The sequence below is a fragment of the Phyllostomus hastatus genome, unplaced genomic scaffold, assembly GCF_019186645.2.
Source record: "Phyllostomus hastatus isolate PE091 unplaced genomic scaffold, TTU_PhHast_1.1 phas_scaffold_78, whole genome shotgun sequence".
NCBI lineage: Eukaryota > Metazoa > Chordata > Mammalia > Chiroptera > Phyllostomidae > Phyllostomus > Phyllostomus hastatus.
The window spans coordinates 28020718-28045140 of NW_025334041.1; the positions used below are offsets into that span (position 1 = coordinate 28020718).

Consider the following 24423-nt stretch of genomic DNA (forward strand, 5'->3'; position numbering starts at 1 on the left):
TAAGGGATAACTGCTATCTTTCACTAGTGATTCTGAAAAGTAAATTTCAAAATAATCATAGTTATATATCATTAAAGCCCTAAAGCAAATATTAAATAAATGCTTTGGCCTCTATAGATGCTGAACTTTACTTCTTTCTGCCTTAAAAATTATACTTTGGGGAGATTTCTGCTTCTGGCCTTATGAAAAACTAGAAAACTGGGAAAATATATGATATAATGGTTTTAAAACACAGAGTGTGAGGTGAGATAAGACTGAACTCTTAGAGAAAACAAACAAGGTGAAACCTACTAGCGCACAGCTACTGCCCAGGGCGCTTTCTAGTCACTGTGCAAGGAAGAGGGACCCCCATGGGGCGCAGAAGGGTCCCCAAACTAGAAAGACAGAAATCAGAAATCAAAGAAGCCGAGATGATTAGAATTTTTAAGACCAAGTACCAAACGGGAAGGAGCTGCTCTGAGAAACAGCTCTGGAATTTTCCAGAGAGCTCCGCAATCCTTGACTGTGTATTGATCTATGTATTTGTGAGAGGAAACAATTTAAGAGTTGGGAAAGACCCATGAAAAAGAAGAATCAGAAAAATTTGAAAAAGTATTTGAAGTCATGAAAGGCAAGGCCCTACATCCAAGCTTACTCTATCCAACAAAGCTATCATTTAAAATGGAAGGGCAGATAAAGTGCTTCCCAGATAAGGTCAAGTTAAAGGAGTTCATCATCATCAAGCCTTTATTATATGAAATGTTAAAAGGATTTATCTAAGAAAAAGAAGATAAAAAATATGAACAGTAAAATGACAACAAACTCACAACTATCAACAAATGAACCTAAAAATAAAAAAGAAAAACAATGAAAACAAAAACTAGGCAAACAACTAGAACAGGAACAGAATCAGAGAAATGGAGATCACATGGAGGGTTTTCAGTGGGGAGAGGGAGGGGAGGAATGGGGGATAGGTACAGGAAAGAAGAAGCATAATTGGTAGGCATAAGGTAGACGGGGAGAGGTCAAAAATGGTGTAGGAAACTAGAGGACTCAAAGAACTTGCATGTACAAGCCATGGACATGAACTAAGGGGGGGATGCTGAAAGGTTGGGGGTTCAGGGTAGAGGGGGGATAAAGGGGAAAAAGTTGGGGAAACTATAATAGCATAATTAATAAAATATACTTAAAAAAAGATGAAACTGTCAAACTAGAACTCTATAGCCAAATATGCTTCATAATTGAAGGCAAAATAAAGACATATTTAGACATATGAAAACTGAGGGAATTATTCTCTTGCAGAATCTTACTACTTAATGTGCCAAAAGAATTTTATTGGCTGGACAGAGTTGGCACTAGATGGAAAGCCCAGATCTCCAGAAAGAAATGAATGGAACCAGAAAAGAAAAACATGAGGGAAAATGGTTTTTTTTAAAAAACTTACCTTTAATAAATAAACTTACTATGTGTTTACATAAACTTATCTTTATTTTATAAATACTTTTAATCCTCAAAAGACTATTCCTTGAAGCAAAAATAACAATTGTGTGTTGTGGGGTTTATAGCAAATATTGAAGAAAATACAGGAGAATAAGTAAACAAAGGACAGATAAAAGGTAAGTGAATTATTCTGTTACCTATTCTTTTGTGGGAAGTGACATAACATCATTTGAAGATAATCTGTAATTAGTTAAACAGGCATACCATATTATTGTGAAACCACTAAAAATAATAGAGGTCAACAGATGAAATGTAATACAATACTAGAAATTACTCGATCCATTGAAAAGAAAGTAGGGGAGGGTGAACAGAAGGACAAAGAATGAATGGGACTGGTAAAATAATTCAATACAAAAAAAATTCAACCATGCTAAAAATTACATTAACTGTACATGAACTAAACCCTTTAATTCAAAGGCAGAGACTAGCCCTGGCCAGGCAGCTCAGTTGGTGAGAGTGTAAACCCGATACACCAAGACTGTGGGTTCTATCTCTAGTCAGGGCACACACAGGAAGCCACCAATGAATGTATAAACAGAACAAATCAATGTTCCGCTCTCTCTCTCTCTCTCTCTCTCTCTCTCTCTCTCTCTCTCTCACTGTGAACTCAAGAAATAAAAAAAAAAAAATTCAGGCAGAGACTGTTACGTGTAAGTTGTCTATAAAAGATATACCTCAAATACAAAAACACAAACAGATTAAAAGGGTGGAAATTATATCAGTCAGTCAAAATGGCAAAGTAAGGGGCTCCAAATTGTGACCCTCCATAAAAACAATAAGAAAGAAAAGAAAGAAAAAGGAAGGAAGGAAGGAAGGGAGGGAGGGAGGAAGGGAGGAGGAGAGGAATTAAGTTCAGCTAAATTGTTCAAATCAACTCTTGTTCTTGAACTCTGAGAACTAATCAAAGACCTTTGTAGCATTTTAATTCACGCTAGTCCCATCCCTGCTCCCTGGTGCAGCTATGGCTCTGCATATAATAGTTCGCATTCCCAGGATCACTAGGAAGCAGAAATAACCTCACCCACCAAGTTCTAATCCTCTGTTCGGACCTGGCTGGTGCCTCCCTGATAAACTACCACAAAAGGCTTATCTTTATTTCACCTAACTCCTGGAACTGGCTCAGTGCTAACTGCTCCCTAGAAGGCATTTGTCAGCATTCACAGGCTCATATCTTAGTTGCTGCTCTCTGAGGTAATAATGCCAGGGCAAACAGTAGACTAACCCAGCGATTTTCATCCTTTTTCTTCTCATGGCACACAAACTAATTACTAAAATTCTTCAGAACACCAAACCATATATATTTCGTCAATCCGACCAAAGAAATAGGTATAAGTTTGATTCATTCTTACCAGATGGCTATTGTTGTGTGTTGTGTTGGCTATTGTCATTTTTCTATTTAACAATCAGAGGGAAAAGAGGTCAGTGCCCCTGACTAAATATTCAGGTATTGCAAGTCTTAAAAGTTCTTGTGGCACACCAGTTGAAAGTCGCTGGACTAACCAAACACTCGAGAGGACAGGCTAGGGAATAAAATGTCTGTAAGAGCTGTGAATCTCTCTGAGATGTTCCTGAGAATCTGGAAGAACACACACACCAACTCAGAACTGTGGAAAAGCTCAGGAGACTTGAACAGACAGACCCTAAGCTCTCAGCCTCTCTTGACCTCGAGGCTCTGAGTAAAAAACAGAAAGTGAAGGCGCGCGCAGAGCGGCAAACTGCCTGGCTGAGTGGTGGAAGTGCACCTCAACACACCCGTGAGCAGGACAAAATCTACTAGAAATGATAAGTATACTTGGCAAATACTGAGAGAGCTTTTTCCAGGCATTTAAGAGGGTGCCAATTAATATCACTATTAGTGTGTATATTACAATACCCAGCTTTCAACAACAACAAAATTTACACATGCAAAGAAAAAACAAAGTATGTCATATACACCGGAAAAAATCAATAGAAACTGTGCCTGAGAAATCCCAGACACTGAATTTTCTAGACAGAGACTTAAATCAGCTATTATAAATGTACTAAACAAACTAAAGAAAACCATGTCTAAAGAACAAAAGGGAAGTATGAGAATGATGCCTCACCAAATGGAGATTATCAATTGTTAGAAATTATTATATTTTTTTCAGCCAAATAGAAAATTTGGAGTTGAAAAGCATGATTGAAATAAAAATTTCACTAGAGGAGCCCAATAACTGATCTGACTGGACCAAAGAAAGAATGAGCAAACATGCAGAAGGGTCATTTGAAATGACGCAGTTGGAAGACTAAAAGGATAAACGAGTGAGAAAACTGCACAGAGAACCGTTGGCACCAACATGCAGGTCACCACACACATAATGGGAGTCCCAGAGGGGAGGAGGCGCGGGAAGAACACTTGAAGAAACACTGTCTGAAGAGCTACCCACACTTGCTGGAAACTATTAACCTACACATTCAAGAAGCACCATGGACTCCAAGCAGGACAGAATCTACTAGAAATGATAAGTATACTTGGCAAGTTTATAAAATATACAAAAATAAATTTTTCTAAAAACAAGCAAAAACACTAAAAAATAAAATTTAAAAATAGCATTTACAATAGAATTAAAAATAAAACATTTAGGAATAAATCTAAAAAAAAACATGTGTACAACCTACATGCTAAAAATATTAGTGAGATAAACCAAAGGTGGCTCTGTAGTGAAAAGACATACCCCAACATATTGAAAGGTTCAAAACTATTAAGATGTCCATTTTCTCAAGTTGGTTTATAGAATAAATGAAATTCTAATTGAAATCCAAGCAGTATCATTTTCTTTTAAGAATGTCATGATTCTAAAATTCACGTGGATACACCAAAGGCCTGGAGTAGCTAAAACAATCTTTCAAAATGAATAACGAAGTTGGAAAACTTACACTGCATTATGGCGAGACTTAAAAAAGCCTACAGCAGCCGAGGCAATGCAGTGCAGCAGATGGACAAACTGCTCAGTGAAATGGAACAGTGGTCTATGAAAACACCTACTCGTATATGGTCAACTAACTTTTTACCAAGGATGCTCGCTCAATTTAATGGTCAAAAAGAAAATAACCTTTTCAGCAAAAGTTGCTAGAATAGTTAAAGATCCATAGGTTCCAAAAATATCAGCTTTGACCACTACTCATTCCACACACAAAAATTAAAGATCCATCACAGATGTAAGTGTAGAAGTGAAAACAGTGAAATGCCCAGAAGAGAGCATGAGATAGTGGCTTTATGACCTGTGGCGGGCAAAGTTTTACTAGGAAGAGCCATAAAATAGTCAGCGTGAAAGATAAATATGAGGAAACTGGACTTTAACAAAATAAAAAAGTTTCTCCACTCAAAATATTTTATTAGGAAAATAAAGTTCCAAGACATAGGCTGGAAAAAATATTGAAAGGTGCTTAAAATTATTGGTCATGAAATATATGCAAACTAAAACAATAGCTAGACATTGTTTCATACTCACCAGAATGGCTAAAATTAAAAAGACCAATAATACCAGCCACTGGAGAATCAGTGGAGCAACTGGAACTCGGATGCTTTACCGACGGAAATGTGAAATGGTACCACAGTTTGCAGAACTCTTTTGAAGTTCCTTATAAAGCAAAACAGAATGACCACATGACCCAGAAATTCCAGCTTAGTATTATCTAAGAAAACATCTGCCTACAAAAATAACTGTGTTAAGAATATTCATAGCAACGTTCTACAGGAAGGCCTAAAACTGGAAATAACACTAATGTTCATCCACTGGTGAATGAATAAACAAATTTCATTATAATCCTCAAATGGGATACTAGTCAGCAATAAAGTAACATTGCTGAAACATTTTAATACATGAATATAAAAAAATTATACTGAGCAAAATAATCCAGGCCTAAAGTATAAGACTTGCTGTATGATTGCACTTATATGAAGTTTAAGAACAGCACAGGCAAGCCCTGGCCAGGTGGGTCCGTTGGTTGGAGCATCATCCTGACAGGCCAAGGTTGTGGGTTCGATCCCCGATCAGAGCATGTACAAGAATCAACTCATAAACGCATCAATAAGTGGAACAAATTGATGTTTCCCTCTCTCTACCTCTCTCTCTCTAAAATTCAATAAATAAAAATGCACACAAAAAACAGCACAGGCAACTAAGCTATGTTGACAAAAATCAAAACAAAGACTGCTAGAAAGGGCCACGAAAGAATTACCTGTGCATCTTAAAATGTTCTGTGTCTTGTTTCGTCTGGTGGTTACCTGAGTATACATAATTATTAAAACTTGTTAAACTAACCTCTTCATGTAAGTGCATTTTATTATATGTAAATTGTGCCTCAACAAAAATACAAAAATGTACTCTTTCTCATTTTAATTCTATACATAGTGTTTAATCCTCTTTCTTTTCAGTGCTCTCTCTAGCAGAGAACATTGGGTGCTCTCAGGCCCATCTCCAGCTGTTTTGCTCGTTTAAACTACGGCTTCTTCACATTGACATTGACGTTTGGCCTTTAGGACAAGTGTTACTTCCACAGAAACCTGATAGTTGAAAAATTAGTCAATCAGAAGAATGACCTTAACTAAAGGGTGGAATTTTGATATATGTGCATGTGGTTTTGTAAACTCAGTGCTTTCGGCCTTCTGGAAAGAAGAATAATTAGCACAGAGGCCCTGTGATTGGACGTCAGGAGTGCCAAAGAAAAAGTGAGCCTGGAGAACCCGAAACGGATTAATAAAGCTCGGCGTGACTGGACGTGAGCCCAGAGAGAGAGTCACCGCATGCAGTGCCCACAGGCCGCTATAAACATGTGGAAAGCCGTTTGGTGTGTTTCGCACCGAGGAGTTCAATGTTGTAACAGTATCGTCACTCAAGCGGCCCCATTAAGAAACAGAACAGGTCAAAGGCTGAAGCAGGGAAATAAGTTAGGAGATCATTCTGAGAGTTGGTGAGAGAGATGATGACGACTTGAGTTAGTGGGGGAACATCTGTGTGTGCTGACTTCTGGCTGCTTCTCTTTCCACACAGAGTAGTGGTCACGTGCACAACTCACAGCTCCGTCCAAGGGAAAGTTTTCCCCTCTACCATCTATCAAGGTCACCCTTGATAATGTATCCATCTTCAGTTTTCATTTCACACTGAGCCAACCCACATGTGAACCATGCTCTGACCTTTGCCTTCTTTTTCAGCTGATCAAACAGCACTGCCTGCCCCACCTGACCACACAGTCACGGGGAAGGGGTGCTGGTAAAATTCTGGTGGGTGGCATTGGGCTTCTGAGCTCTGTGTTCCTGCAGCTCAGTCGTGCCTTCGGGTCCCACTCAGATGTACATACAGATGCACCATTTCATCTTACAAGCCGTGCCTGCCGGGTCTGTCCAACTTTACAACAGGCTGCCAGGACTCAGCTTTTCACGGGCTGTTTGGATGTCTGGTATCTTTATACTTCGTGGTGAAACACTGTATTTCTACTAAGACCCAGGAACATGCCAGAAACCTTTCTCAAAAGTCACATAATGGGGGTGGGTACGGCAGGGGAAAGTGGTGGTGGGACAATGGAGACAACTGTATTTGAACATGAATAAAAAAAATTTTTTTAAAGAAAAAAAGTCACATAATTCTTTACTTCCGATGGCATAGCCTTCCTTCAGAATGCCAGGGGTCACCATTGTCAATTCCCTACTGGGGCTTGTCGCACAATACATACCACCTGTGCCCACCACTGGCACTTCCAATACCACGGAACACTGCGAACTCTTGTCATTACCACCAGTGACTCTGGCCTTTGCAGTTTTCGTTCCTCCCTCACTGAATCATTCAGAGTTCGGTCTGTAGCAGCGACTCATGGGTCACTGATGTATTCTTGGACCTTTAGTGTATGCTTGAGAAAATTTGCCCCCCAGTACTTTTCATTCAGTTGCTCTTAAACCTATTTAAGGTACTCTATTTAATTTAAAATTTTATTTTCTCTTAACCAAGAGTTCCACTATCTAGATACCATGGGGCACTGGGAGAAAATTATATCACTATTTAAAAAATTTTAAGAATCCTACAGTTCAAGAAATCCCCACCAAGAAAGGACCATGGAAATTCTCTTCCTAAAAAGCCAAAAGCCTATTTTCAAATGTCTTCATGACTCAACCACTATTTATTTTAATTCTCTTGAGGCATAAAATGACTTTTTGAAAAAAATTTTCATTAAAGTTGTTTATAGACATACTTCCTCGTCCAACAGTAATAAACATTTTTTTCAGTGTGAATAAAATGAAATGTGTAGAACATTTGGTACTTGTGCATCTTAACCTGTTTTTCTTACTCCAACATGTAAGAGAGTTTTGGGGCAGAGTCACTCTGGCGAAAGAGATAAGGGAGAGCTTTCCAACAAACCACACACATTTCCTCATAAAAGTCCAGCCAGTCCTGGTGTCGGTCCAGCCGGGTTGGCTGCCAGTAATTCATTATCAGCCTCTCACGTGGCCCCAGCGCCCTGCTCTCACTCCCTCTTCACGGCAGAGTTCCAGTCAGGCCTTTCCCCAGGTGCAGGGCTTCCCCGTGCTGGCGCGGGCCTGGTTTGGAACGTTTTATTGGCAACACTGGTGTCATGTTCAGGAACCACAGCCTTTTGTCAGACTAGATTAGCTTGAATGAAAGGTATCAATGGTCAACAATATTTGAAATATTGTTAAAGTACCTAGAAATAATAGGCATGAAAATTCATTTTGTTCACCGCAGCAAACCTCTAAAGACGTCAGGTCCTCCGTGGAAGCGGTGTACCGTAATTGTGATTTGGGACTTAATGGAACCTCAACAGCAGCAGAGACAATACAGTCCTCTCATTACGCACATGCTCTAGGATCGTTTATTTTAATGCTTTCAAATAAATATGTTCCATGCAGCACACCACAATAAATAAGGAGCAGCAATGTTCTTCTAGTAAATCCATTCATAATGTGAGTCACCATGTGAAACACCCCATCTCGAGTCTTTGGCCCTGCACCACAGCGTGAAGCCCACCACATCTGCACCTAATCATATCTGGCTTCATATGGATTTAATAGGACTATGCCAGAAGTGCATGTAAGCACAAATTTAACCAGAGGTTTCCAGCTATTAAATACAGCTACTAAGTAGTTAAAAGGCAACAACGAAACCCATACAGGTTCCCTCCCACCCTTATTTTTAAGACAGAAATATAAAGATAGAAATGGTCTGGTGAATTTCAGGTTAGTGGAGAGCAGAGTAAGGTACATTTGGAACACTTGGAGCAAAGCCGGCACAATATGGCACCCAAAATGTCACGGCAATACTGACACCGAATGCACACAGTGGAAGCGATGGCTGTGTACGTGGAGCTCTAGAAGGTGAAGATGGGCTGGGGAGGGGTGGCTGGCTCACTTCCACTAGGCAGACAGCTCCACGGTGCTTTCCTCCTCGCTGTCAGCTCTGTTCGCACGGATCTCCACGAGGGTCCTGGCAAATCGGGTCCATTCATCATTGTGGGGCACTGCAAGCTGCAAAGCAAAGTAGTGGGAAATGGTGAGCGAGATGTCTTTTATGTCTGAAAGCCTTGAAGCCCAGCATGCCTGTTCCTCCTGAAGCTGACATTCCCCTTGGAATATAAAGGAAACCACACAGTCTTCTTCCTCAAATCAGTCAGACACCTGAAGTGTGGCTCTGAAACTGACAACACAAGGGGATGCTGTCACTCTCAGATGCAAAATCACTTGTGGGATTCTTAAAACTTTAAAGACTTGCACACACTATACTATTAGGTAGAACAGCCATGTTAAAGCACCTTCAGTAATGAAAATTCATCATAAGCAAACCAGACTTACAGTGAACACAGCAAATAAAACTACTGTATTGACTAGGATTTTGAAATAACTGTAGCATTGCCTTTCTAAGTCAATGCTATTGATCCTTCTTTTGAAAGTGTTGCTAACATGTCAATATACAGGATAGAAGGGCAGCTACATATACAAAGAAATCTTACTACTATAAAATAATATGATACTTATGAATGACAGTAATAGTAGCTAAAATTTACCAAGAGTTCTGTTCTAAGTGCTTTACATGTATTAATTCATTCTTCACAACACTCCTATGTAGGGTAACATTAGTGTTTCACTTTGCAGAAGGAATCAAGGAACAGAAAATTCATCTGACCAAGGCTGCAAAGCTAGTAATATCAAAGCCAGGGTCAGTAATAGTATGCAATACTGATTCACCAAAAAAGGAGGGATTTAGAAAATTTACTAAAAAGTACCTTCTTCTGTGTACAATTCAGTGAAGAGATAATCACCCCCACCCAATTGCATACATACATTTTTGTTAGCTGATTTAAAGGACAACATTTTTTCTATATAGCATCCAAAAATGAATTGCTTAAAGATATCAGGCAAGTGTCTGGAAGAGAGAAGAGAATTACTTGAAAATGAGGATCAGGATCAAGTACCAGTGTCAATGAGGTTCACACAGAACAAAATTGACCATGAAGTGTAGAGGCATTTCCTGGGAGGATTGCCCTATAAAATGACACAGCCCGTCTCCACAGGCGCAAGTGCTACAGGTGCTGGCCACAATTTCTATGAATGTTAAAGGGCACATTCATCCAATGAATATGCACTCTAAAAATATAAACACGGAAACAAATAAATCTAAGCTTTGAGATCACTTCCACAGCTGAAAAGCTTCCCATTCTATAGAACCAATTAGAACTTTAAATTTTTGCTACAGGAGGTGATATTCTAAGATATGGCCCATCCAAGACAACTTATTGGAGAGTGACACCATTACTCTACAAAGCATATCCTTCAATTAGTATTCCACTGTTAAGGTTAAATATTTCAAGAATATAATCCTGGAAGTGATATATACGTGGGGGAAGTAAGTTCTACTTATTTTTGAGAAGTGCTGTACCAGTAAGAATCCTCATTTAGCCACATAAATGAGTTTTTAAATGGTTAAATGCTTCCTTGGTTATTGAAATGAATCCAAATTATGTTTTTAGGCAATGACATAAGTTCACAGTCCATGTGCCTACCTTGAGCTCTTTTCCTGATACAGCAGTGGGGAGACGAAGCTCTTAACACAAGTGATACAGGAGAGCTAACAAATAGCAAAGGCAGGAAAAGTTGGCATTGTATTTACATGAAGGAATAGATCTACTATTTCTTTCCTCTCCTCCAAATCTTGAGTAAGTTCTTTCAAAAAAACCCACAAAACAAAAGAGCCCAAGAAGAGACAAAAATTTAACCATGATAAAGTATTTGTAACTTTTCTATTATAAGAAGCTAAAGCTAAAGTACCTCATAACTTGGTAGAACTTTAAATATTGAAAAAAAGCTGGTCTCACTAATAATACATAATATATTGTTTATAAAGACCAATATATGCTGAGAGTTTGGCTTCTAAACATGACACTATATTATTTGTTATGCTGGTGCAAATGTAAGTTTACATATGATGCCATATGTAATGTTTTATTGATATCAATATCTAGAAACTATATACCAAAATAAGAAAACAGGTAGATATATTTGCATGGTTTCATGTAGCAGTACTGACAAAACTGTTAAGAAATAACACTAATAAAGATTATGAAACATTAAGGCTTGAATATGTGTCCAGATACAGTTGGGGACAAAATTGGGTATCATTTATGACATATAAAGTTGGATATCTAACTTCAAAAATAGATTTAATTAAATTGAAATGTTTCTGATAAAGAAATGAAAATACCCTACAATGGAACTACATTTAACCTTCTCCATGGGGGGATGGGAATAATGGTATTATAAACCAACACTTGTCCTTAAAAATACAGATTATCCCTTACAAAACATTTCACAGTATTCTAACACATCTTGTCTTCTTTTTGATTTGTGAAAACTGCACTTAGTTTGGGAAAATATCAGAAACTTGTTGTTTCAAAACACTATTCTGTCACATATTTTCCTCTCTAGAATATCATAAATAACACAGTCATGTTAGTTTGCTTTGGTTCAAGAAAAAAATTCTAGAATTGAACCTGATAAAAACACAGATGCTTCCAGAAACTTAAATTGACCTACCTTATCCTATTATGTATGTTCACCTAGTTGACTATAAAAATAACCCAAGATGATTGATTGTAATGTTAGATTTAGAAGGTGAGCTGCAGTTTGCTCCATTTTTAGGATTAGAATTACCATCGGGAAACACTTTATGTATAATCTTAGCTTGAATGTGTGAATGTGTATTCACGGGCTGTCTCCACACCCAAAGTTAATAATTCTTGGCATTTGACTCCCTTGTAGGTAAGACAGAACAGGTGTCCTAACAAACAAGATCGCTCTGCGTTCTCTGTCTCTGGCTGGGACAGCATCTGTTTGGGCAGCGCCGTTCTTTTCACCCTTGGTAGTTCCTGGCCTTTCTCACCTGGTCCTCGCTGATTAGAAACTGCTAGAAAGGAGTCTCAGGAACATAAATGCATCTGAGACTCTCCAGGAGATTTTTAATCCAATAATACCTCAATTGTAAGTAGGAAAAAATATCTGCTCGTGTTTTTTAGCTAAGGAAAAACTCTGCTCTCATGACCTTCTAACTAGCATACAAATTGACTCCATCAGCCTAGACCGACTATCAACTATATGCCAGATACTATGCTAAGAATTGAAGACATAGCAGTGAACCGTTCTGCCATATGATGACTATGAAATACAAATGAAAATTAATTTATTATGTTTTCTAAGGTCAAAATGTGTGAATACTGGCATAGTTTTTTTAACTTCACTGACCTTCAAAATATGAAGAGCCTAAAATTTACCTTCTTAGAGTGACAACTACAACATTTCCTGGTATGTGCTGTGTGTCCAGTAAGTGGTAGGAAGCAAACAGCATGTTAATGGCATAGCTTCAGCATCTCGAAGTTTCTACAAAAGCATTAAATCTAGAGCATCACTCTGGGTTTTTTTTATCCCTGAAAATAATAGTTTAAAATAATTTTCAAAGAATTACATTTGTGATAGGAAAAATATTCACAAGGTTCTAATGATGATGATTCATTTCAATTAATTAAAAATCAGTTGGAAGCTCCATGAAGAAAACAGTCCAAACCAGTCCTAGGAAGGACTCGTAAAAATTATCCCATATTGTACTGAATCAAAATGGATCTGGAAGTGTTTTCCTCCTTCAGATTCATTGGCCAAAGTCCACATTCAAGGTCAGGGATGACTCAAACTTTCCCTCTGCTTCATCCACTGCTGGTCACCCCCTCCTACCCCCATGTTAGGTGACTGTTCTCTAAAATTTTGCTAAATATATAAAGCATATTTATGGCAAAACACTCAGGGCTCTGATTCCTGAGATAACAAAATCTTAGCTGTAAGAGTGGCCAGCTTTTATAGACATAATGCTATTTTTACAGCCAGGACCGAAAAGGTAGTTTCTGAGGTAGCAATTTGGCCATAAGGAGGAGGTAAAACGAACCTCAGATTTGAACAGGACACCTATGTCCTGCTTTCACTTTGGTCATGGGCAGTGGCCAGGCACTTAACCTCTCACTGTCAATTGTAAAACGGGGGTGATGGTGTCTGGCCCATTCATCGACAGAGACGTGGAGAGGATGAGAACAGGAATCCAGAGAAGAAATACCACGGAATAGGCATACGTTCTTCTTAAAACTGCCACTAGGATTGAACGCATTCTTAAAAACGATATGAAAGTGAATGTTATCAATTCGACAACAATTGTGTGGTTTGGTTTTTGTTTCCTTTAAGGATCAGATCTGATGTTTGCTATGTGAAAGCGCTGAGGAAGTGGTACAGGCCTCTCTTCACCGGGCAGGAAGCGGGGGGCCAGGGGCTGAACGGCTCACTGAGGACAACAGACCTTGCACGTGGTGTTCTCGTTGTGCGTGGCCATCAGAGAGGCCTCGCCCTGTTGAGAAATGTTGCATACCAGGGGACAAGGGCAGGCAGCCAGGTGAGGTTTTGAATCACCTGCCAGAAAGATTCTAAAGATTATTTTTAATGTTCTAAGATTCTTGAGAGATGAAAGGCCATCCTTATAAAAAGCAAAAGTGTAAAAGTTGTGGAAAAATTTATGAGAATCAATCATTTTAGTCCCCAGCTCCACACGACTTCTGAGGCTCTCTTGAATCTGCCCCCTCCCCTCTGCCTGAGTAGACTAGAAGATTCCTCTGGACCCTGCCCCACCCCGTTCCCAAATAACTGATCAGTCTGACCACCAGGGGTCTTGCCTGAGCTTCTGGGGCACTTCAAGGGAGACACAGACGGGAGAATAACTAGATTTTGAGAACAGAGTTGGGGTTGATTCCCCCAACCCCACTGCCACAGATATCAGTCAGATCATGGGTTCCCCGCCCCAAACGCTGCCACTTATTTGCTCTGTGTTCTTAGGAAATTTTTTTAACATTTTTTGATGTTCATTCACTTCTTCATTTGTGAGGAAAAAATTTTGAGACCCATCTTCTATGACTGTTGCGAATATTAAATGTGACAAAAAAGAGCTTAGCATATAATGTATTTGGCACATTATAAACCCTGAATAAATGATGGTTTTCCTTCTTAATGCTGATTCCCCTCTCTTCCATTTTTTCTGTTTCTTTTTACTTTTTGCTTCCTTCCATCTTTTCATTCTTTCATTTTCTTCTTTTCAACTATACAGAGCTGCATTTTTAGAAGTATCCCTTATATTTTATACCATTTTTCTTAAAAACCCACATAAATCATTTCCTAAATAGTAACACTTTTAGTAATAGCTAAATTTCACGAGCTCAGTGTGGGAAAGGGTTCCTTTGGATCACAGGAAAAATTTTGTCAGGCTACTTTTCATTGCACGTTTTAAAAACCAAATTTAAAGTGTCATTATTCTTCATAAATGTGCACATATGTACACATATACATAAGTATTTTTTATTTTCAAACATGACTCATAGAGCTTTATCTTGCCGACCCTGTGTTGCAGCACTTTCTACAGTGGGAATCTATATTTTTAGCTCCAGTCGTAAGGCTCTGTAACCGCTGAACTTGCTGTTATAAAAATCAAATGACTTTTTATAATCAGGGTTATGCACACAAATATCATTCATGTGTCTCTTTTTATAAGCGCATGGCCAACCATTCTGAACAGCCCTCAGCCAAGCCTCCCTCACTCGTGAGTAATTGTGAAGGGTTTATAGAACCTAACAGCTGATTGTAAATAGCTGCCGTATCTGCAGTCACTCCAACTCACCCAACGCTGTGTTTTTTCATGGTGAAAATGTCCATCTCAGGCATTGCTGAGTGTCAAAGTAGGTTAATTACAAAAATGTTTTTGATAATTAAGACAGAAAAGTATCCCGTAATTTCAATTCGGTTTCTCAGATATATTACGCATGAAAACCAAATTAAAGTGAGTAGGGCTCTAGGCTTCAGGATAAATATTCCATAGGTGTGTGTTTCATCAGCATCTTTGTAATCTTTCAGTTAAATGGGGTCATTAAAAAAATGCCTGGGATGATTACATTAACCATGGATTCTGAACAGACACACAACACTTCACCCCCCGTAGTAGCCTAAATATTAAAGTTTTCTGTAAGAAAGGTATTTTACAGATTACCTTTTCACTTTAATACGCATTGATTTTGTTGTTGTTGTTGTTAGTGCATTTACAGAAACCAAGGAGGCAAACGTGGCTTTCCACAGAACCACTGCTAAACCCCCTTAAGCTCTAAAAGCTTTTTTAAAAGTATAATTATTAATGGCACCCCAATTCAGGAGATTGTGGAGTTACTGGTACACAAATACACGCTTGTGTTCAGAGGAAGCCTATACTTTTTAGGCAATTCCCTTTGCCACACACACAGATGGAAGCAAAGTGGGAGGTAATAAGCAATGAAACAGCCGCTGGAACGACCGAGCATACTTGCTTCACATAAATACAGCTCCACTGTATTTAACTCCTGGGAGAGTCTAGCATCACTGGTAACAATGGATAAAACCACGGACCAAAATTCCAAGCTAGAATGCAGTCCACGGAGGGCATAAATACACTGCAGTTTTCTACCACAAAAAGATATACTGTGTGGTAACTTAGTATTTACAGCAGTTTAGAGAAGTCCAGAAAGTAGAAGTTACATTAATCTCCATTCTGGCGCATCTGCTATTAACTAGACCGTGGGTTAAAATTTCTGTGAAATTTCGCAGCATGCTAACCTATAGTCGTCTGATGGTATCTGACTACATTTAGTTACAGAAAAGAATTTCTTTGATCCGAAAATCCCTTCTAGGGGAACCCTCACCCACCCAGGAAGCTGGAGATCTCTCTGCCTGAGACCTCTTCCTTGTATTTTTAAGTGAGTGGTTAACTTTTATAGCATGTTTGTTAGAACAACACTTTTAAAAAATCCATTACCACTCAATTAAGGAAAGAAATAAAGGCAGGGCATGAAAGTCAAAAGTAAATAGTAACAAATATGGGCCTAATCAATTTCAATAAACCAGCAAACATCAAAGGAAATGAATAATTTTTAAACAATGTACTTAAAAAATAAACCCGTAAAAATATTCTTAATGTTGAAACTTAGCATTATAGGAAGCACGATGAAATTCAGAAGTTTTTTACCTGTGAAGGGGGAAAAAATCACACAGCTGAAGAAGAAAGAGTTAATTCAAGAAGGTGACCTTGTTCACATCTGTACTAAAATCTTTATCACCCTCCTTTCTTCAGAAATCTCTTAAGCATTATTTTTTTTTCTGTTATTTGGAACAATCTATTTCTCCGTCCAGAAGATGGGGGAAATGCTGGAAAGACTGGCTGATAGGCAATGACGGAAAATAAACTTGAAACTTCAATTACCACTCTTTTTCCATAACACAGAAGATCAAGCAAATGACAGGGGAACAAAAAAGCATGTGCTGCCCAAGCAGATCCGTCATGTTAGCTGACTAAACATATACCCCTTCTCTTCCTGATACTATTAACTATGGGTTTTCTAGTAAATTCCTAGCAACCACTGCATCTAAGCAGTTTGGACAAAGAGAAGGCTTACTGTTAAACACCTTAAAAACATTTACCAAGGTAGTAAAAGAAATGTCATTTCCTCCTACTGGATGTTTGGGCATAAAAGAGGTATTTTTATAATGTAGTCCACGATTTACCATGTCCATAGTATCCAAAAAAAGCACAATGAAAATGAAGCATTTTTCCAGTGGTTTGATAACTATTTCAATCAACTGTTGGGCTTGCATTACACTAGTGGCCAATTGCTCACTTTTACAAGTACAGGAGGGGAGAGGGACCAGCATAGAGAATGGGAGGAAACACAAGCCATCTTTTCTAAATGTATTTTCTATATATCCTTTTCTGTGCAAACATAATTAAATGGATTATTTTTTTCCTGCCCATTAATTTATAGCTGACTTGGAGGCTGCATTCTGAATGCTTTCCCTTAACCTCCAACTTTCACCTATAAAACTTTCATTCACCCAAATATTTATTGAGTGCCTGTTAGGTGCCAGGCACTGTGCTAGACTAGGATGTCCTATTGAACTGAACAATTGTCAGTATTTACTTGGTGTACGTTTCTGTGTGTGTTCTAAATTACGTCTCAAGATTAGAAACTCTCCCAAGGAAAGTGATTAACAAAAGGAAGTCTGCCAAAGTGATTCTGTCCCCCCTACATCAAAAGGGTGGCTAGTTTTTAGGATACTAGATGTTCGCTTTTTACTTAAGGTTCCTTATTGCTCAGACCAATAAATACAGAAGATCCCACCTACATGTGGAGAAACTGTAGGCTGTCCATAGAGGAGACGGATCTTTGGGAATGAACCAGTGATCAGTTTTATTTGCCAGCCAAAAAAGTAAGAACGAAAAATTTCTTCTATAATATTCAGCTTTGAGACTCCCGAAATGATAAATAATTCATGTTTTAAAAATGTAAAAGATTTTCTGATAGCTGACATTCTCAAAAACTCATGCATACCTTCCCTGGAAATTAGAATATAATGATTCACTCACTTCCAATCCATATGGGACATAAATATTTACACATACATGTGCCTAAGCAGATAGTGGCCTTCTTGTTGTATCTTAGATACATCAGCAGCAGCACAGACACTCATGGATGACACGGACGACTCCTCATTTCTACCCGGGTCACTGGGCGTCTAGACTCACCCACGATGGAAGCTGCTTCATGCTCGGCTGGTCTGAGCTGTGATTTGGGGCTACTGCTCTAGGCAGTAATTTTTCAAGATAAAATTTAACAGTTTTGAAATTCTAAAACTAAACACAATTTTGTCAGCCATAAAAAAATTAACACTATAATTAGTGACTGCTTCAAAATCCAAACTGCTATTGAAGATGACAGCTTGAAACCACAGAAGAATCATAAAAGATGATTAATTATACAAACTGGCACTTGCTTCAGAAGGTTTATATTCATAGGCCATTTGCCACCAAAATGGGAAATATATGAATTTCATTGAATATTGCAAATTACTACACAAACATTAATTTGGTTTTTATAAAATTAAATATTAGGGTTTTCATTGAGTCAATTACTCCATAATACATACAAGTCTAAGTGTTTTCTTATCAATTAAGAAAAGAGTGGCTTGAAAAATATTAATCCTATAAATCTATTTTTATAAACTAATGCTACCTGAATAAGCACACTATTTATATAGTAATCAATCTAATCATGATCTTTTACATATATAATTATCCAAATGAAACCCACTGCTACTACATTCACTATAAGATGAGTAATTATAACATTAATTGAAATAGCGCTTTTTCTTTTCTTTTTTAAATTAAGCACTTTTCCTAGAAGAAATCAAGTTAATACTAAAATTACAATCATACATTTTAACCTAATTATTTTATTTCAAATACTTCTAATTCATTATGACAAGGAAATGAATTAATTTATTATTTCAAAGTAGGTTATTTTATGTAATTGTATTTTTAGCACCCCAAACCTGCCCATACAAATATGCCATTATGCTTTTTGACTTAACTGAGCAGAGCTGTGGCTGGGACAATCCAAATTCAGGCAAAAACTGAAAAGTGCAGTTGACAATTCCGATGTTTTGGTCTCGGTCACCAAATGCCTAGGTGTTATCAGCAGAGCTAAGTATGTGCCTTTTTGGTTTTCATCTAGGTGTTGGGTGCCACAGAAGCATGTGTGCCAGTCTTCTTTCCCACGGAGGAAATGCCCACAGCAGTGTTTCTTGTCACCTAACGAAAGACCACCACGGCTGGCTGGAGAGAAAACTGCGGCTGCAAAGGCCTCCAAACACTAAAAAAAAGCGTCTTGTTACGTACAGCCACGCTCACGTAATGAGAAACACAAGTGTCCGGGGCAGTCGCAGCTGGACTGGGGTAGCAGGGCCCAGGTCCACTCCCTTCTTCTGGAGCTGCCGGAGCCCAGCCCTGCTCTCAGGTTCGCTGCCCACGGGACAAGTGGCCTTCTGAACGCACGGTAATTACATTGGCTGATTGCAACTGCAGGTCCTTTCCACTAAGGAACCTTTCCTTGAGTTCACCACAGTATCTCAGGTGAACTTCATGTTTTGTTTCTGTACATCCTCTTCCCCACGGAAGGGGTGGTTATTTATCTTCTATTTATATTCAGGGCACAAACTCCTCATGGAAAACTGATGAGGGCCTGGTCCTACTAGAAAACTCGAAGGAGTTCCACAAAGCAAAGAATTATTGCTTAAGTGTAATCCACTTAAAACCATAAACGTATTGTATTTATTTTGTGTCACTCAAATCCTGTCTAACTCGCGGCACTTCCAGTTTCTCGGATGCCGTTACAGCAAAGTACTATTTAAAGTGCAAGAGAAATGGCTCGGCGACTCTCTTTCATTCTTAGTCTAGCTGGCCAGGGAGACCCTTTGTGAGGGTCCTTGTCCCTTACACCTTGATCGCCGGTCCAAACTGTCTTACATGGGTCATTTTTCCTGTTGGGCTTCCTAATGAACTTTTCATTCTAAGTTTTCATTTCCATTTTCAAATATATTTAAATGAACATTTAAATCACGCTTTACATTTTCAGAAGTTACAAGGGATCTCTCATGTTCACTTGTATCCTTCCTGTTTCAAAATTTTTCAAGGACCTTTTAATCTACTAACAAGTGTCAAATTTATTGTACTTACTGACGTTTATGATAAATGACTGGCCCTCAGATAGTCATATCAAACGAGGTATCCGAATGCTGCCCAAGTTCAGGGTTAAAATGTAAAGATGTAAATGCATGTTTTCTTGGGTAATTAGTGAGTGGGAAACCCAACAAATAGAGCCAGGGTGGAAGATGCATTCATCTTCCAAATTACAGATTTCACATTGTCATTTTATTTTTCATATTCTTCTTTAAACATGATTTTGGAATTTTTATCATTGGACTACTGCAGAAACAGACTCGGGGATTTGAAACTTCTCTGTGTTTTTCACAACGGAAAACAAAATCTTTCCTGGAAGAGGTTAATGGAAAACGAAATAATAGGAGGTGGAAGATAAACTGCCTCTTTCGAAACTGGAGCCGCAAATAGCATTCTAACTAATTCAGAGAAGCGGCAAACACAGCGGCCAGGGCACTTGCAGGACAGCTGCGCCTGTGCGCCGGCACGGCAGCACCCGCGCTGAAACGCATCTGCAGGGACGACAGGTAGATGGGCTGGCGATCAATCATCGGGACAGGTGAATATTCCACACCCGCTGGCCCATGCGCTATTCAAATCAGCTCCACATACATGGAAATGCTTGCTATTCAGTAAAGGAGCCACGGCAGTGGGTGATTTTTATGTTTAATTCTTTAGAATATGTGTGTTCACACATCATTAAAAAAAATTCAACTATGATTAACAGCTCTCTCCGAGTGTATTCTGAGGCAAAATACACTCAACATTTTCAGGTTATATTTGCAGTTAATTTATGACTTGTTATCTTATCCGCATTTCACCTAATTGAATGGAATCATACAACTCCAAAACAAACAGACTGCAATTCCATAGTTTGGAGGGAAAAATCCTCAAAACTTATTCAAGAGCTAGGCTCATTTCTTATTTTAGATCTTAGAACATTTAAACGGTACGTGCCACCACTGTCTATTTAAGTAACTTTTAAGACATATAAATAAAATAAAATTGTAACCATGTAATACAAGGGGTCTTCTCTGCCTTTCATTGGTTTCACATAACTTCCGTTTATGCTAATGGGAATTAAGCACCTGCTCCGCAAAGAAAATAGACCCCTCTCTGTGAAAATACACGTGTACAATGTATTTTCCAGATACAATGCTGAAATCAAACCACCAAAAATGTGTGCTGCGTACACAAAGCATCATGTGGCCCACCTGAAAGCACTGCTGTTTCATATTCTACCTCCTGAGTCGTAGGCCTGGAGCTATTCCTCACGCCTTTGCCATTTCAATGTAGCAAAAAAGAAAAAAAAAAAAAAAGAAGGATGGACAGACACAACCCAGTGATTTCAGTGAGTTCATACCCAATCTTCTGTTTACTTCTCCCAAGGTTCATACTAAATTGTATCAGTGAATCTAAATCAGATTCAAGCAACTGCTCTCTGCCAGTCTTAAAGGTCACGGAGGATAACTGTACTTAGGAGAGGAGGACGTGATGCTGGGGACACTGAGCTGGGATGCCCCGCAGCAGCCGCAGCCCAGCCAGGACAGGAGGGGAGGCAGACGATCATTAACCACTGGGGACACCAGGTCCCTCCCGGCAGTGCCCTTCCAAGTGAGGGTCCATTTCACCTGGTCGGCACATCTACCTGGACTTGAGTGGCGATGTCGCCATTGGTACTTGCAGACGTCTCTATCAGGGGGTCCTCGCCCATGGAGGGGCCAGACAAAGGCAGTCCCTCCCACTCCAACTGTAATGGGCACGACAGAGCTCTTCCCCAAAACTCCATTACACTTTCAGTTAAAATGACGATGTAATCGAAATAGGGTTGTGGGGAGAATTAGAATATTCAATATGGTTTCAGCTCTATTTTTATTGGCCTTGTGATGTTTGTAATGTAAAGTCATTGCTATTTTAATTCAAAATTTTTAAATGGTCTTAAGAAATAGGTAATAAGAAGAACATATGGCATGTACTATATTTAACCACATTTCTAAAGATTTCTCCTTCTTCCTAATGATCTAGGTCAAGGCCAAAATTTGTCATTTCTGATTTGCATTGTGAGTGGTATTAAAAGCAGTACTCTTGTGGTCAGGATTGGCTACAGAATTTGCAGGGCCCAGCGCAAAAGGAAAATGGGGGGTTACCTTGTTAAAAATTTCCTTAACAATTGCAAGACAATGACAGCAGAGCAGCAAAGCAAGCTCGGGGCTCCTCGAAGCATGGAGCCCACGAGGTTGCACACCATGAAGCCAGCCTCGCTCTAGGAACAGGACCTTGGCAAGAGGTAACCTGCTGCCCGCTCCTTTCTCCTCGGCCCAGTTCCCAGTCCAGTCAGCTGTGGGAGGAGGAGTGTGAGAGGTGTTCCTGCGGACACCTATTCAGCGTTTGAGGTCCAAGAAAAATGGCTCAACAAAGTGGACTTGAAGCATTTCATCTCCCTTCCTAGAGGCTTCCACAAAACAAGGTTTTCCCTCCGAAGGCCAGCATGACCCTAGTGCGGGGTTCAGTTTTAAAGGGTACCAGCGGGCCAGTGTTGAATACAGACAATGGTAGCATGGTTTACCAGCACACTGATCCTCAGTGCCATATTTTCTTTCTTCCTCTGTATTGTTTTCCTTTTAAAATCACTTCCCGCTCAAACCGCTTCCCTATGGTCAGCCAGCACTGGCCTCAGATCTGACCTCACATCCTAAACAGGCCAGCTGACTGTGAAGGCACTGCGGCTTTCTGCAGTTTTGGTGACTCGGAAGGGCAGGGCAGGCGCTGTGGAGAGGGTGCCCCTCTCTTCTCAGCACACCGGTGTTTCATCAGTTCTAGGCCAGTGAAGGAGACGACAGGAATGACGACCATGGCACAACCCTGCCCCTGAAGGGATCCACCACCTCTTAGAAGTGGGCTTCCGCTGAGCTCAGCTCTACACAGCCCTTCGCTCCTCCCTGCACCTGGAGCCTCTACGGAGTTGGTCTCCAGACATTTAGAACAGGCTACTGAGACGAGCAAAGAGAAAAAGACACCTCCTCTGTATTTTCCCCCCAAAATAAATATGAAGTAAATTTGTAAATACCTTACAAAAATACTGAAGGAAAAAAAAAACCCCGATAGTTAAGACGAAATTATCTAGTTAAGTCCGAATCTTTCTGAGCTGTAGATTGCTTTGTGTATGATCACACAATACAGAAGGAGCTGCGCAAACGTATAAGCCTATCCTGATTTTTGGTCATTCAGAAAAGGGCTGGAAGATTATAAAATCACCTGTTCTCAATAAAATAGTATATCCTTTCTTTTCCTCCGGTAGTGCATTTGTAGGGATAAACAACCCCACAAATTGTTTGGCCTATTATATGTCACCGAGATTTTTCTATAGCCTGTCTAGACTCCAGACAATAGGCGAGACTGGCCTATAGTTGCCGGCATTTCTATAGTCTGTAATATCACTTAGAAAAGTAAGGACAATAGTACAAAAATGGAAACCAGCCTGACCTGTCAGTACAATAATAGAAATATGAGTATAGCAACACTTTACAATTTAGAAATGATGATAGCAACCTAGCAAGAAGTTTTAGCTGCCACACGTCAGCCAAACAACTTTTGCAAAATCAGTCATACTCCCCAAATGAGTAGTAATGAGTCATGTAATTCTGTCCAAGTATAAACCACTTTATCACAGAAAATTCTGTATGTATATTTTGTATTTTCTTATTGCACAGAAATAGTGTGTGTAAGTATGTATATATGTAAATATATAAAACCACAAATATATGTGTATTTATTAAATATACATTTTATATACAATATTTGTGGTCAATACACAGACTTTTCAAAAGACCTGCCTTTGAATAAATTAGGTTGTTAAACAATTGTGCTTTATAGCCCTCTGGATAAAATAATGCTGCATATAATCTTACAAGAGTTAGGGGATATTATGTATAAAAAAGGGAGGTGAATGGAAAAGATTTTTAAATTTCATCTACTTTCTGCCACTTCTTCCCTGACATGTCTCCCCCTCTATTTCTCTCCCACCATTACACTTGTTATAAACAAAGAAAAGAAAGAAAGATGGATAAAAAAGAAACTTGATTGTTTATATTTTCCTTCTTCACTACTTTTCAAATCTTTTAGTAAATGAACCGATAAGGGTACTTGTTTTTGTTGTTGCTTATTTTGATGAAGTCTTATTTTGATGAAGACCAATAAAGAGACACTGCATATAAAGAATACCCATTGAAGAAAATACTGCCGTGAAACTATTGGCAATATTTTTGATTGGGAGGGTATTCTGTTTCCCAGTGCCGCCACCCTGCGTCAGCGGTCACCAGACCGGCTGTGTCTTCAACACTGGGGGTAAATATTAACCGAGTCTCTGCTGCCGTTGGAATGACTCGGCCTGGGGCATCGGGAGTAGCTGAAGGGTTGTCTAGGGAAACAGAAAACATACAGGAAAGCCAAGAGATTCCCCCAGTTCTTTCACTTAGAGTTGTACATCCCCAAAGAGAAAACTTCTATTTCTAAAGTCATTCCATTTCTGTCTCTGCTTGAATTTTTAAAAATTCCAAAAACAACATCATTTACCTTGTTTCAACACAATCACCTCAACCACACAGCAGTATATAATATGTCTTTAGGAGTTCCACTGTAGAACAAACCATCTAGGATTGCCAAATTTCCAGAGCTGATTGATGAAGCCGTACAGAACCCTTCTCGATGTGAGCAGCTAGGTCCATCTACCAGGCACTCACGGAGCACTTCCTGGGTTGAAGACACTCATGCCTACAAGTGTGGTGTATCCCCCTCCCGAGATGCAAATGGTACATGCATATTATGC

General features: G+C 39.2%; 1 protein-coding gene across 10 annotated transcripts in view; it reads right to left on the reverse strand.

Annotated features, from left to right (window-relative positions):
• Nucleotides 1–7622: 7622 nt before the first annotated feature.
• DYNC1I1 (dynein cytoplasmic 1 intermediate chain 1) overlaps nt 7623–24423 on the reverse strand; it is a 285945-nt gene continuing 269144 nt past the window's right edge. For 7 of the 10 annotated variants that reach the window (XM_045828664.1, XM_045828663.1, XM_045828666.1 and 4 more), the window contains one exon: nt 7623–8977. In XM_045828664.1, coding sequence (XP_045684620.1) covers nt 8867–8977 — 111 coding nt within the window. In that variant the 3' untranslated portion in view covers nt 7623–8866. The remainder of the gene's footprint in view (nt 8978–24423) is intronic. The other 3 variants (XM_045828670.1, XM_045828671.1, XM_045828668.1) reach the window with 2 other exon arrangements.